This window comes from Cebidichthys violaceus, unplaced genomic scaffold (assembly GCF_023349555.1).
Source record: "Cebidichthys violaceus isolate CVI_PGR_0920_01 unplaced genomic scaffold, fCebVio1.0.p SCAF_12, whole genome shotgun sequence".
Taxonomy (NCBI): domain Eukaryota; kingdom Metazoa; phylum Chordata; class Actinopteri; order Perciformes; family Stichaeidae; genus Cebidichthys; species Cebidichthys violaceus.
The window spans coordinates 6,651,040-6,667,461 of NW_027176285.1; the positions used below are offsets into that span (position 1 = coordinate 6,651,040).

The 16,422-nt window shown below is 38.8% G+C and overlaps 1 protein-coding gene across 1 annotated transcript; it reads right to left on the minus strand.

The window, feature by feature from the left end:
• Positions 1–7,134: 7,134 nt before the first annotated feature.
• Positions 7,135–15,373, minus strand: anxa4 (annexin A4). Its single transcript, XM_068706045.1, has 13 exons — positions 15,265–15,373; positions 13,957–14,007; positions 12,757–12,844; positions 11,950–12,044; positions 10,916–11,029; positions 10,220–10,310; positions 9,541–9,620; positions 9,038–9,094; positions 8,866–8,959; positions 8,098–8,193; positions 7,929–7,987; positions 7,691–7,813; positions 7,135–7,369 (listed from the first exon to the last, which is right to left on the minus strand). The coding sequence occupies exons 2-13, from the start codon at positions 13,963–13,965 to the stop codon at positions 7,313–7,315; spliced, it is 963 nt and encodes a 320-aa protein (XP_068562146.1). The 5' UTR covers positions 13,966–14,007; positions 15,265–15,373; the 3' UTR covers positions 7,135–7,312.
• Positions 15,374–16,422: the final 1,049 nt, after the last annotated feature.

Genomic DNA, 16,422 nt, shown 5'->3' on the forward strand with positions numbered 1-16,422 from the left:
CACAATCTTAACATTTGTACTTGCTATCCAAAGTTACATTTTAATCTCAGTGAAAGACAGTAAGTTTGTCATCTGAACATGCCAGTTACAACGCTATTCTGTATCAAAACCTTTTCCCCAGCAAAACCTATTAATTGCAAATTAATTGGAGAACATTTTTCAAGAATCTGCTTTTGAAAAATGTCTCCATTTAAAGCATTATGCCTTAAACTCCCACTTCGACAAGTGAGGGCTTCCAGTAATTCCATTGTTCACAAACCCTCCCTGGATAAAAGGTTTTGAAGTGCACTGTGATTCACAGTTACATGTCCTCGGCTCCAAATAGCAGTCAGGCTTAGACGTTTAATTTCTTTTGCTAAAAAGAAAATGACATTTTCGCTGCAGACGGAAAATTGATATTGGAAGTCAGAAGGCAGGTATGCCTCTGTTTCGCGTGACACATTTCATACACATTACACTGTGACAGCACTGCCATCTTATTTTGCCAGGCATGTCAATCAGTGAGACACTAGTAAGAGAGAAAACAAAGAGAATAAATTTGTGAGGCTATAGATCTATAGTCACAAAATTATCAAAGCTTTAGAGGCTGCAAGGGCGTAGGTTTGGTTATGGACTGTAGGGACATGTTCCTACCAATATCGGAGCAAACTCGTTCGCACTATCTTTGGAGTGAACAGACACAGAGGAGCAGAATTGCTAAGTTGACCGGTGCTGAGAAATATGCTTCTGGTGTGAAGTAACATGTTTATCTACCAGTGCAATTCTTCCATCCAGAAAAGTATGCCAGATGGAGTTAAGTAGCACGAGTGGGAGATTTCCCTTTTTTTTTAAAAAGCCTGTCCATTAAAAGATGCTAAATTATGTTGAAGTGTCAATGCTATTACGTCCAATGTGGAGTGATCAGTAGTCAAGGAGATGGACCACCTGCTGCCAGGGGCGCCATAGGCTCCATCATCAACACTCAAGTGTATTAAAAATAACAAATTTTCATGCAAGTGTGTCCCAAAGTGTTTTCACAAATGAGAAACACTGATTATATAAAGCTGCAACATTTCCACATAATGCTCTTCATTTTGACTTGAAATGAGTATAATGTAATTGGATGAGCAGAGAGGGAATGAAACACATTCTCACTCCCAACTCGTCTGAATGCAGCGGCCCTGCTCACTTTGCTGTAGTAGTTAGATGGAGCATGAAACAACCAGTCAAACCTATAACTCATAGATATAAAAACTATAAGATTGTTGATAATGTACCCCCCTACACACAGGATCTGATGTGAGGGGACTCTGATATGATTGTCATCACAGATACTCGCAAGAGGACTAGTACTGAAGCACCCACCAGGTGAAAGTATCAACCTTTGACTTGTTGTCTGTGGTGACATAGGGGTGCTGTCACAAAAAAACCTGTAAAAAGGCAGTGGAAATATAATTCCACCTTTTTAAATAATCTCTGATAAAAACAAAGTTTAAAATGTTCAGTTCAATGCTTTAGGAAGCTTTTTTTTTTTTTACCGAAAATAACATAAAAATATTCCTTGTTCTAAATAGACCATAAACAACTTAACAATTGGCTACAGTAGTGAGAGTTATGCCGTGCTCACACCAAACGTTTGGTGTGAACGCACCATAAGGCTGCATGTTATCTCTACATCCCCAGTCACATGTACTTAGACTAAACTCTGCCACCGGGAGTCTTTCTGAGGTCCAATCTCTGCATCAGGCGCTGATGTAAACAAGCACAGTTTGCACAAATTGCTAATGTTGCTCCGCTGGATGTGTAAATTTGATCAAAATGCAACAGTTGTTTGTCATGTTGCTCTAAAACATCAAGAGCTTGACATGTTAGACATCATGTGCTGACTGTAGCACCCAGAACATCACACAACACTGTGGCTGGCCCTGAACAGAGAAAAGGTAAGCCTTTTCAACACGACTACGTGTTGATGCCGCTTATCATCCCCCGCATGTTTTTTATAATCCCTGTCTTTAACAACTTTCCCTTGGCTCCTCCGTTTTCATATTAACCTTTACAGTTGCTGCTGCTGTTCGTGGTGAAGGTTAATGCCTGCTTTTCAATGGCTTTGAGTTTTAGTGTTTGCTTTTCTCTGCATCTAGCATCAGTCGTCGTTTAGATTGATTTTGGCAAATTAGTCTTTTTATGTTTATTTCTTAGAATAAAGTTCTATTCATGACTTTTGCAGGGTCCTGTGGTGGCTGAAGGCCTTACAATCGTCTCCACCCCCCACCCCCCGATCCCATTGCTTTGTGGACTGCTGGGGTTTCAATTGACTCTCTTCAGGTTTACTGCTGTCCCCTGTGATTAGAACAGTCTCTGACTACTGACATTGTCTTCCTGGTTGTTCTTTTGTCTTCCATGTGCCCTGCACAATACCTTGATGGATGGTGAGACCTTGTCACACAGTTTACTACCTGAGTTTTCTCTTTCTAATCAAATTTCAGGCAGCTACCCCAGACAGCCTTCAGATGTATGCAGTTTTACTGCTAATTAAATGTGTTAGAGAAAAGGACATGAAGTTAGGTTGTGAGGGCAATTAAAAAGAGACGGTCTGTTTCTTCTCTGCTTGAACGTGGACAAATATTATTTGAGCAGTGAATACACCTTAAAGGAACAGTGCACCATTTAGCCTTGCATTGTTATTGAGGTTATAGTTTACGCCGGTGTTGAACTGTACTGCATTGTATTGAAAGGTCTTTTTAATGTTTTGTTCACCCCATTTACAAATATAGTACCCTGCTAATTTTGTTAACATATTGTGTATGCATGTTAACACATATGCAAAATGTGTGATGGTTGAATTAAAGCTGCTGTGTAATAACTTTTGCATCAGCATAATATGGAAGATGTATAGTTTGCTAGACTGGTGAAATATCCTCTGTTTTAAGTAGCTCTTGAACTTCTCACGGGTGGCCAGGTGTCAATTTGTTATTAGCCAATCAGTGTCTACCGGGTTGTTAGAGGGGGTGGGACTAGAGACGTACCTGCAGGAAATCCTTTTGCCTCCGAGTGTCAGAGTTAGTATGGACACTGAGAAATGCAATAATTTGGACATTTATAGTTAAAGATAGAAGTTAATTCATTTTTGTGAATTTCAAGTGTGGATCGGATCCTGCCACAGACAGACTGCTTGCCAGAATAGTTTACTTGATTTGAATGATGCCTTAAATATCTGTCATCTTGTCATAACCTTAAAAGAATAGGAAAAATATGATGATGATTGTGTTTTTTTTTATGTAATATAGCAGGGGGGGTCCAATTAAATGGTCAATGAGGTCCATTTGGAGAGAATTTCCTCATGCAAAGGTCCAGAACATCACAGTGATGTCTAACTTGCTCTATGATTTAGTCCCACATATATTGAAGTAGCCAACAGTTTTATCAACCTATGTATGAAGTCAACAACTCATAAAAACGTGCAATTGAATCATATCTAAACAATATTTATTGTCAGTTTTTATATTGAACTGGATGAATTATAAATAATACATAATCTAATAATAAATAAATGTTCTTCTCTTGTTTCAAGTAAAAAATAAGGGATGCATTTAAGAATAAATTACATCATGGAAAGCTTTTGAAAAATGTGCATCTTAAAATGAAGTACTTAATTTTAGAAAATTTAACTGAATTGCCCTGCAACTTTAAATTCAGTTCATTCAGGTGTGAAGTGATGTCACCCAAAAAGGCTACGTTATTTAATTCTTCTCATCTTCTAAAAAGAAAAATGTGTCTTCAGGGATTTTATCTGTTATTGAACCCACTTGTTTCAGCTCTATTCCTCTCTGTTAACATCATTGTTGGGCCACAGACATGATCTGATCATATTGGGCTCTTAGATTGTTTATTTTCTGTGCCTTCATTTTGGATTTGAGTGGGTACGTATGCTCAAAAGATTTGTACTTTGTCTCGTAGTGGCACTTCACATTGCCTTTTAATCATCGCCACAGTCTCTGAACATGAAATCCCGTCACGTAAGAAAATGGTGTGAAACGGCATTAGACCACCCTGTTAATACATGCCTCCCTTCTGTGCGACAAACTGGAGAGCAAATCGTTTTTTGACCGCAGCAACAATGTTGTTTTTACAAGGCTAAATCCTCGAACCAACTGGTCTTATTCCGATTGTCTTTAGCGGGACCATATTCTTCCATAGGTGGCCTGTTAATGCGTTCGAAATGTTTAGCTCTGACTCTGACATCAATCAACTACCTGCACCTCCCTCACCCCTGTCCACTGACCCCACACCTATGCTCAGGATCTGTGAATAGGATGTCAGGAAATCAGGAAAGCAGGAAATCAGGAAAGCACCAGGCCCAGATGGCGTGTCGCCCTCCTGTCTGAATGTCTGTGCTGACAAGCTTGCCGCCATCTTCATTCAGATCTTCAAGCGATAACTGAAGCTGTGTGTCGGGCTTCAATTGCACCAGTATCATCCCGGTCCAAAAGAAACCCCACGTTACAGGATTAAATGACTACAGGCCCATCGCCCTGATGTCTGTGGTCATGAAATCTTTTGAGAGACTGGTGTTGACCTGTCTGAGGGACATCACAAGACCCTTACTGGACCCCCTGCAGTTGGACTGCCGGGCAAACAGATCAGTGGATGATGCAGTTAACATGAGACTGCACTACATCCCGCTTCACCTCGACTCTTCAGGGACATATATACGCTGGGATCCATTTTTTATACCAGAGCTTGGCAGTCAACACCATCACCCCAGATATCTTCTGCTCCAAACTCATACATAGTAATGTCTCAGCTTCCACATCATCATTTCATTGAATCACAAACTTCCTGACAAATCGGATGCAGTGAGTGACCAACATGGACACGATCAGCAAAAAGGCCCAGAAGAGGATGTGTTTCCTGCGCCACCTCAAGAAGCTCAACCTACCTCAGGAGCTGATGATCCAGTTCTACTCTGCAATAATCCAGTGTGTTCTCTGCACATCCATCATTGTGTCCTTTGGATCAGCCACCAAACAGGACAGGAACAGAGTAAAGCCACATTCAAAATCCTTGTTTTTATTTTGTTTTATTTTGTTGACGTATTTTTTTTATCACTCCATAAATCGGAAAATACAAGAGCCATAAAAATAAACATTCACCATGTCTTAGGAATAGAATGTCATATAAACCAGGCTATGAATGAAAAAAGAAAATTAGTCATTATATAATGCTAACTTTAGGTGAATTTGAGATATCTACAGATTCAAATGGACAAAGTGTAGTAAAATAAACACTTAAATGTGTATTTTGGATGTGCATAAAATAAACAATGTTTTACCTGCAGTGCATTGCCTTATTAAAGTGAATTAATGATTAATAACAAATTGATTCATGATGTAATGATGACACTTCAATCTTACAATGCTTTCTGTCTCAAGGTAACATTGAAGCTGCACCAGGGTTTAAGAGACAGTAGTTGGAGCGTTGACTTATTCTTTGTTTGCACGATGATAATTATCTTCTGTTATGACTCATCTCACCTCCTACATGTCAGCCACCAGAAGGTTGAGTGTACAGTAAGCATTAGGATGTCTGCTATTACCATGCATGGTATTTCTGTTGCCATGGTGGTAATTGCCGTATTGTGCTCATTCTCCATTAGGATTATTAAGATATATTTATAATGCTGTGAAAGTGGATTTGAACAAGCTTCCTGTGTGTCCTTGTGTTCAGTATATTTGACCTATGATGTTTTTGTTTGCTGTACACACTTAGTCTCTCTTGTTTATCTGTTTGGGCTTTTCTACATTTATCAAGGATTTCCTGCACGCCCCAAACCTCATAACTTCTTTTTAATCAAATGTACAGACATATAAAATAAAACATTTCTGGCTGTGATGCTTTCTTCACATTCACATCAAGTATAGTTGATAGAGGAAGTGGTTTCTCTGGCTGTCCTGTAGAAACATTTCTCTTTTTTTATGGTCTTTTTAAGTGAATTAATCTTGGATCATGTTTTATCGTACACAATGAAAAACAACAAATCCTCTGAATGAATGAATAGACTTCATGCCATGAATTCAAATAAACGAAGATTCGTAAAAAGAATTTATATTGAGCATGATGAAGCAGAAGCATTTATTTTGCAAGCATTTCATTTGAATGACATACTAGTGGTATTTTATGTCACACATTTAACATTTGCAAAAGAGCAACCGTAGTTGCTGCACGTAAGGATACAAAGATGAAACAAGTTGCAAAAAACAAATGTAAAACTGAGACAATGTTTAATAAATAAACTCTTTTCTGGGATCAGCTTTTGCCTTTAAAACGTCTGAATGCTCTGAAGTGACTAAATGAGGCTTTTAGCAGATGGCCACAGAGGGTGGCAGCCCCTCAAAGACATAAATGGATGCAGTCGTTTTGGCTGTCTAATAGCGTGACTGGTCTGATGGGGGTTTAGTGATGGTTCTTCTTTCTGTTGGTGCCACAGAGTGAGTGTACTGCAGGGATCTGAACTGATCTGAACTTTTTTTTTTTATGTAAATGTACACAGCACAAGCCAGATTCAAGAGAGTCAGACTTACGTTGCCCAAGGACAGTGGAAGAACATATTGTACATCACAACAGTTTTTACTCAGAAACAAAATTGTAGGTGAGTCATATTTTGCAGCTAAATGGAAAAAAACATGATGTTGAGCTCTTTACTTTTCACAAACAAATGATAGATTCTCCTGCACTGCTGGGCTCCCGGCAGCTTCATGTTGTTATTTTAGTTCCACCTAGTGGTCTCCTTGAGTGCAACCACAGCAGAATATTTCCCAGGCGTCATGCTGCGAGATGGAGGACTGTAAGTTTGTATGAGCTATGGGACATTCTCCTTAACTTGATTAGAACACATTTTACTGCCTCCCAAATCAAGCTGGTATCCCATTAATGTAATTGAGTCAAATGACAAAGGGCTGACTCAACAAATGAGTAATTGCTACCAATTAAAACAAATGCACTTAACTGACTGGACGGTGATGAAAATGTTGCGCTGTAACAAGACCGGCAGCTGGAGGCCGTAATCTTTTATGTTCTTAGAGATGTGAGAAGCATAAATATCTCTAATACCATTAATTAATCCCTAACACAGGATCAATAACGAAAACAGACGTGTAAAAGGTCACTGGTCTTTGGTTTAATTGGTATTAAAGTTAAAACAATAAAACAAGGCACGTTCAATCAGTGAAATGTGAACCCATGGAAGAAGAGAAAGTAAGATAAAGGATGTCTTCAACAGAATAATAGCTCATAATGTGAAATAAAGAGCTGGAAGTCGTTCTGATGGTTTCTTTTACTCGCCTCCACACAGCTGCAGCAGGATTGTGCGGTAGTCACCAGATGTGTCTCCCTACACAGTGAGGAAAAGATCTGTGAGACTTAAAAAGGGCCAGTGTAGGGAATAACTGCGATCAGTGTCACGAATCCAAACTGACAAAAAAATTTGATATTCTGATTCAGATTTCAAGACCTTTTAAAAAAAACAACAGACAATTCAAATGATATATCTTAACCATCTGAAATGGCCGCGGTAATACATTGAAGTCTTGTCACAGTTCAAAACTACATTAAGGCAATGCATCGCAATTATTCTAATAATCTCACAGCTGATGTCTTGCAGAGTTTTTTGCTGACTCGAGTATTTCCCGCCCCCCAGTGTTTAGTGCCTCACCTTGATGAAGGAGTAGAGAGTTTTGCCATACATCTTCAGGAACTGCGCCTTAATGTCCAACATGTCGATCTCCGCCCTCGCAACCATTATTCTGATGAGCACGCTGTCTGTAGTGCCCAGCCCCTGACGAGAGACACAATGTTCACATGGCGCTAGAGTTTATAGAAGGATAGGTACATAGATAGATTTCATTTCACATTTCAGTATAGTAGCTCCATTAGAAGCATGAAATATTTACCTTCATTGATTTGTATAAACGCTCTGCAAAGAACGCTTGCTTGTTCCTTAGGCATTTCACTGTAAAGCAAAAACAAATCCCAGCACATGAGGTGCAAAGCTCTCACAACATGGATACAATAAACTCAGTGGTGGAAGTGTGTAAGCTCTGTTTTATAAGTGCAACAAACCTATGGCCAGAAAGACGTCCTCCAGACATCCAGACATCTCCCTCTTGATGCTGTCCTCAATGTCTCTCCCAGAAATCTTCTGGTACTCCTCGAACACTAAAGGAGGAAGACGACCGTCACACACTGCTTTCTCTTTATCAAACTCATGGCGCCACACACTTCATGTATGAAAATTAAAATAATTTAAAAAAAAAAACATTATGCAGGTTTTTAAAAAGCGTGAAAACCCGCTATAAATAGGCAATAAGACTCCTTTCCCATAGTGAGAATGCCATGCTGTGACAAAGATGGTTTTAAGGATTTTTGTTTCTGTCGAGTTTGAATGAATGAAGTGTGTTTTACGACAGTGTGGTAAAATGTCTGACTGAAGTCTGGTGGCTTTGAGGAGATCATATTAAATGTATGTTAATATATTCTAATTGTCCGAATCGCTGTTGATTTATTTCTTATATATTCACACATGCATGTCACATAGTGGTGCACTGGAAAAGGGACGAAAATTAACGTGTCCACCCGTTTGTCATGTTTCCATCACTGTCGATGGGAGCTGAAGCCGATAAATACCCGTGACTACTGCAGTCATTTGTCTTTAGAATGAATTGCTAATGGTAACCTTTGTCACTGAAGGCAAAAATCCTAATGTTTGTGGGTCAGTAAAATCCCCAGAGTCTGCTACATGAAGTAAAATATAGTATTTTCCCTTATAAACACAAGGATATGAAGTATCTAGATTTTAACATGGTGTTTGTGAATATGCGGTAAGAATACCTCGTAGCAGATGGTTTCGGTTCCTCACACAAAGCACCGTGAGGAATTTAACCTCGTCCGTGCCCCATCGTGCCTCACCAGCCTCATAGATTTCCTATAAATCACAAACGTTGAAATAACTGGGAGCCATAATTGAAACGCATACTTTCATCTGAAGAACCTGAACTCTTGCCTTGGCATCGAGAACAGCCTGGGCCTCGTCCACTTTGTCGCTTTCATCCCGACCGGCCTGCGATGCAGAAAACAGAACAGCTTAACAGAAAGCCAGTGTAGGATTGCACAACATTGGGGAAGCGGTAAAAAGAGGAAACGGATTCTGTTTTTATGATGCAGAAGAGACTGTTGCTTCCTCCACAGACAATGGTTGATAAGGTTGTCACCCCAACATCTCACTGACATTTTAAGTCATTTTGCGCATCTAAACAACTTTCAAAATTCTTTCTTTGTTACAAATCAACTCAAAAGGAAATGTATTTCATCAAATGCTTTCCAGCAAGGAAGTGAATACTTATACTCTACTTTAGAAGTTTGACTTGTTTTTTACTTGACCTACATTTTTCATCAAATTGAATCTACAATTTATAGAATGCTCTTCTTTGTGATCTCTAATATTGTGCAACTAAAACATTCACACTGGCCAAAGCCAGAAGAGGTTATGGGCTAATGTTTGCTCACCGTCAGTAAAGAGACCAAAACCCTCTGGAACATTCCTGATGTGTCTCCACACACAGCGTCTTCCAAGGTTTTTCCATGTTCTGCCATGAAACAAAAATATAAATATAAAATATAAATATAATATAAAGCACGTCATCAAATACTTGTTCAATTCTAACAACTATAGAGCAAAACAATCAATACAAACTGACATAACGAGCCACCGTATACTATATGGCTTTCTATGAAATTAGTAAAAAATAATGAGGTTTGGAAATCAAATATTTACAACTGAATACAGTTTCATCAATATGAAATGGGTTGTGATCTAAATTCACCAGACTGTTCATATATAAAATGTAGATGTAACACAAAGCACCACAAAACAATGTATTATACACATTGAAAGACATTTAAAACCACTTTGACAATACTTGCCGACTGCCGTCATTGCAACCACATAAGAACAACTACGCAAACAATAAACTGCCTCATAGAGAGCAGCAATGGCTTTTATAAATAATTTATGCCAGCCACGGTTTTCTAATAACGGATGTCATTGCATCTCGAAATAAAGAACAGAGGCTCTGTCACTGATACACAATATCGAATATCATTCACAACCCATAGGCACCGACCGACACTGAGACGTACCACGACCTGACATCCTAAATTCTGCTCACGGAAGCGACACACTTACGTTTCTTGTACAACTCATTGATGGTTTTTATTTCAGCATTTGTCCTTGAGGCCAGAATATCGATAAGACAGGCCTCTTCAGTTCCTGCCCCCTGTTGATGAATGGATTTGGACACGCGTTAGAAACAAGAAGACATGAGGGTGTGAGATGCTTTACACTGAGAATATGAGACGTTTATGAACTAAAGGAAATGTAGTGTGGTGGGATTCTATATTTTTTTTTTATTGTCAACAAATCCCATTCAAAAAAGTGTTTCTCTCTCAGCCCCAATTACATGTACTGGAGACGTCACCAATACACACTTATTTAAAAAAAAGTCTTAATAATTACTTAAAACAGCGGGGCCCTGTAGTTTTTTTAAATTGTGTATTTGTTGGGGACTACTTTCAGTTGCAGATAAATACACATTTGATGCACTGATGAGTTTTTACGGCAGCAGAAAGGTGTATGCAAGATTGACTAAATGAAAATGATTGATTAAAAATGAACTACACTGTCTAAGGTTGATTGTAATGAAGGAACATGTCACTCAGTGCAACGGTGTGTCTACGGCACAGAGAAATCAGATAAATCAGGCTTTGGACGGTACACAAACAGTCCTTGTTTGAGGGTGAATTCATGATTGGCTTTGGTCTTTTCATGGGATTTGTTGACGATATGAACAATACAAACAATCATATGATCCTAAACTCTGACCTTCATGGCACTTTTCAGCTCGTAGGCGTCAAACACTGGGGCCAGCATCAGCAGACCTAGAACGACACTCCTGAAGTTCCCACTCAGCTCCGAGGACAGATCATCAGCCAGGTCCTGCAGGAGGACGGGAGCAGATGGATTAGCAGGAAAAAACAGCCCACCAGTCATTCCAACTACTTCAATAATTTAAGTGAAGTGGGGCATCTGTAACGAAAGCTAATTATCTTCACATTAAAAAAAAACAAGTAAATCTTGGCTTTGTGTTTGGGATTTGTGCTGCCAGCGTGGACATGAGACATGACTTCACACATTCCAGCAGCAGGACTTGTCTCCACTAGAGGGTGTGGTTTCTGGAGACAGTTTTGTGAAACACACCACTGCCTATGTGACCACATGTGGGCGTCACCATATGTGCAACATGACTCACTCTTTCTGCCTGCGAGTAGTCCGCTAACAATCGTTGCGGGGTTTTTTTCTGCTTTGCCGGGTTTTTTTTCTGCAGCTCCCTCTGTGGAACTTCCAGATAACTTTATCGACCTCTAACCAGACACTGCACAGTGGTTTATTATCTCATTATGGAAATACAATAAACATCCAAGTTCCCTTTTAGTTCATATATTGATCCATATAATCATGAAACAAAGAAACGACCAGTGGGAAGCGTACCTCTGCGAGTTCACTGTTTTTTTCCTTTTTTTATGGCAGGGGAAATTTGACTTTCCTCCAGAAGACAAGGCCCTCTCTGTCCTGGTCTTTGTTTACAGGGGGGTATTCATTTCTGCTTTACAGTTAATGGTTAACTTGCACATTATCAGCACTATGTTAGCACAGCAACCTCAAGTTAAAGACTGAGAGTGTACACAATGGAATAAGAGATGACACATCCACGGCTGCTGCCAATAGTCTCCATCAAGGCTGCTTTTTTTTTTAATTCCTCTGGCGCTCCAGCTGCTGTTTCTGTGCTTCTCCTGCTTCATGCATGTGGACTGATGTTGAAAAGCTGCCTTTGAGTACAGCTCAGTCAAAACTCTCACCTTCCCCACTGATTGTTTGTAGGCCTCTTTGATGCGCTGCCTCTGGGTAATAGTACGGTGTGCTAGAACCTTGATGATAGCTTCCTCGTTAGTGCCTGCAAAAAAATAATACAATACAGAATCTCATAACCTGAAGCGCTATTCATCTTAAATTATCATATATTCCTATACTTGGAGAATCATTCAGCCCCAATGTGACATGAGACATAGAATCAGGCATCAGCGCTGCAACCCTGGAGATAATCTTCACACACAGTTGTTTGTTTGCATCAGCATAGAAACCATCTGCTTTCAATAGCACTCAAACTAGAGTCAGGCGACGATGATTACACTAGCCAACCCTAACAGCATCAACATGCTATGCTGAAAATCTGCTGAAAGAGAAAGAAGTGGCATTGTTATGAGCTCCTGAATGTTTGTTAGGGTGTTTCTCCTTGAGTGGTGCGTACCTGCCAACATGGTTTCAGGACAGTGCAACCCATAATGAGATTAATTTACTCCTACTTCCTGCATGATCAGCAAGCTCAACATTAATCCTCCCTCCATATCAGAAGTGAAAATTTACAACACAGTGTGTAGAGGTGAGGCAAAGTACAAGGACGCTCTCAGCCGAATGGGCTATGAAAATAGAAAACCTAAAGCTGCCATGACGCGACACACTGAATTTAGTTTTCAAACTTTCCTGGAGAGGAGGAGAGAGGCCAAAGAAAAGAGTAATTTTCCTCATGGAGGCTTAGTCTTAATGACACAGTCAAACACATCTTTAGCTACCGATGGTTTCTGGATGACAGCGGCTGGATCACTCACCAGTTCCCTTCATGGCTTCTCTCAGACTCTGGACATCTGCCTCGGCATTAAAACCGGCCGCCTCAGTCACTGTTCCACGCTTTCCAATCTGATCGTAATTGACAAAAAATACATTTATTTATTTATTAAACAGAAAGACACTTAAATTCCCCTTTGACTAAAAAAATGTGTTTGCTTTCACTTGGATGTTTGACCATCGCTGTGCAGGAGGATGTATGTGCAGTTTGACACTAGAAGGCTGTTTTCACAGGGAGAATGTTTCTCTCTGCTCGCCTTTCAGCGTACCTCTGATGTCAAGGTGTGGGGATTTAAAACATCCATTGCACATTAATGTACTGTTCAGTGAAGTAGGAGACATTTTGTGTCAAGCAGTTAAGCTTTTGAAATGAACGATTTTGGATTTTTATAAGAAAGAGTTGTGCTTTTAAGAATTTGTAAGTAGTTTATGGAGGGTTTTATCAAAAAACTTTTCAGACAAATAAGTCTGAAAAGTTTTTTTTTATATGTCTTTAAAAAACTGGGATCATTCATGTGTCAGAAAGAGATATATTTTATCATTTGAAATGCAGGACAAAAATTAAGAGCTGTGAAATGTCTTTTTGAGTCATTCATAGCGGATTTGTATACATCAATTAGAATCATTTCCACAGCTGGTCAATTTTTGTCTCAATCAAAAAGACCAAATTTTCTTCACTGCTTTATGACTTTTCACTGATTTAATTGGCTAAACTGCTGACAATTACATTGAACTGCACGGTAGTATTAAGAGTAACATCAAGAGAAAAAAAAGGCAAACTTACAAATTATATTGATTATAATTTCATACCACAATTTGTGTCTGTTTAGTTTAAAACAAAGGTGACAGTAGAGTTAAGACTTTTATCACCAGTTACAGTAGCAATTACAACAGTACCATATTAAAATAGAGTTATAATAAAAGATGAACATTTTCATATTTTATTACAATAGAGTTATAATAAAAGATGAAAATGTTCATATTTTATTACAATAGAGTTATAATAAAAGATGAAAATGTTAATATTGAATTGCTACCCAGGCCTATTCAAAACCAAGCACAACAAAAGTGTCTCATATCCAGTGTAAAGTCTCTGCTGGTGATGCAAATGAATATAAATGCAGTTGATTATATGACTATTGTCTGTTCAGCACAGATGAGCATCAGCTATAGGACGGACTCACCGCTGCCATTGTACAAAGAATAAAGATTTTCCAAACTGGAGGTGCAGAAAGCTACAAAAGAATAAATACATAATGTTAGTTTTGTCACTCGCATAATGATCCATTTATAACACAAAAATAACTAATTCAGTGCAGTGTTTGGAGGCAGCAAATTGTTAACATGTGACCCTCATTAACCTCTGATCAATGTTGTATGCACTTAATCTTAGAGAGAGTTTCCATCACACACTTTTGGTCATGGGCTCTCTCGTGTCCCTCGTGTGAGCTGGTCGTCCCAGGAGCTAATCTCATTTAGCTGCTGTTTGTTTGGACAAACCTGTAATTACTCCACTGAGAGCCACTATGGAGGAGTTTTCCTGCTAGTAGGGATCAACTTACCCTCTGATATAGTTATCATATGTCTGTCAAAATTCATTTAGTTATTGAGAAGACTCGTTTAGTCTACACGATCCTTATGTTTTACTTTGACAAGACCTTGCTCCATTTTCACTCGAGCACAATGGAGTTTTCAGACAAAAACGGGACACCTGTCCTGGAATTTGAGAGTAGAGACACTCACTCATCAAACATAGTGTGTGTAGGTCAACAGCCACACCTGAGTGGTGTAAATACTGACTCCTACAAACACTTCACAACATGTGTGTGGACCACAGATGTAAATACACACAAATTGGATCCTGTTTCTAAAGCACAATTAGTGTAAATATTATGAAATCCTCTTCTGAACAAACACAATGTGGGTTAGCTCCACGTGTTAACCACATCAGTGTGTTCTAGTTCACTTTAATTGTGTGAATGTGTCCATTGTATATGTTTGTGTGTGTCGGGGCTTGAAGGTCATTCACCTGTCAAAGCTATACCTGGGATGAGTATCCTGAATCCAACTGTTCAATCTCAAATGCATGATTTATTGGATATTACTTTATTTCATGACGTCAGCAAGTTTATTGGATATTGAGCAATAGTGAGAACGTTTAGTCCGCTGTATCCTATGTTAAAAGCAAAGACTGAAAAGTCTTTACCATAGTTTCCAAAGTTATTGAAAATGAAATGTGTTCCCCAAAATTCTAAACATCTACACTATAATTTCCCGGATAGCTTAGTTGGATTATTTAAAATGCTGAGAAAGAGTCGCATCCAAAGTGATTCAGGAAGCGGAGCACTTATGAACAGTTGACTATGAAGTTGGTGGGCACACCCTGCAGACGGAGGATCAACCGCCTCAGTCTGAGCTCTACTCCGCCGAATTCAATAACTCTTAACACCAAAGAAACAACATGACTGCCCGACCCCTGAACACCATCTTACCTGTCCTGAAGACAAAGTATCCACGTGAAGCCCGTCAAAAGGTGAAAGCGTCAACGTAGCAGAAGCCTACAGTTTATATCTTACAGCTGCTCTCACGTCCCACCCACTTTGATGCAATTTCTTTGACAGGATCCTCCTTTCACGCTGCATTCACGGAATGTCGAAGCTACAACTACTAAAGGGAAATACTGTACTTTTTACTTTACTGCAATTATTTGACAGCTTTAGTTACTTTACAAATTAAACAAGATTAATGCACGAATATGAGAATTTGCTGCTTGTACTTATTACTTATTATTTTTAATAATTTTTAATTATACTTTTGATTGGACAACACGAGCATTGAAGGTGTCACTGAGCTCTGTGTAGCCTAATTGTGACACATTTGCCACTATTTTCCGAATTTTTTCAAACAAAACGATAGTCAGCCGATAAACCCATAATGAAAGTGATAGTTGCCACAATACTGCTTTTACATTAATGCATACGTAATAATACTCCAATAATATAGATATAGATAGCAGGCTATAACCTTCACCTTTTACTCTTAATACTTAAAGGGACGGTGTGAAAGTTTTAGTGTCATTTAGTAGTTTGTGGCAGGTTGCAACCAACTAAATACTCCTCATTCCCCTAATTGTTTTAAACAAGATATATAAGATTTTAAAAACAAATTAATTCAGAACAGATTTAGAAGTTATTTATAATTTAGATATAGCTAAATATTATTTGTAGAGCAGCAAAATTTATATTAACAAAGGCAAAGTCACTATATAAAGTCATTAATATCTCCCTGGAAACAAAGGTAAAATGTCAATAAAATATATAACATTTCTGAGTGAAGTTTATAAAGAATGAAGAACACAGACATCTGTCAGTATCGCCAGTATCAGTCATTCCTCCTCCCCTCTGTCCTCCTGTCTTCTGTCCACCTGGCTGCTTTGTCTCTAGCAGTGAAGTTTACAAAAAAAGCTTTTGTCCGATCTTTCATGCTGTGCTTGTGTAAACATAGTGGTGGTGGCCGATTGAATTAGGTTTCACTTTTGTTTACATGTTCACAGATGTATTGATAAAGTATTGGCTTATTTCTCGCAAATATTTTATTGCACTTACAGTAACAAGCGTAGTTGCAGTCAACTCTGAGTATCCTTCACTTTA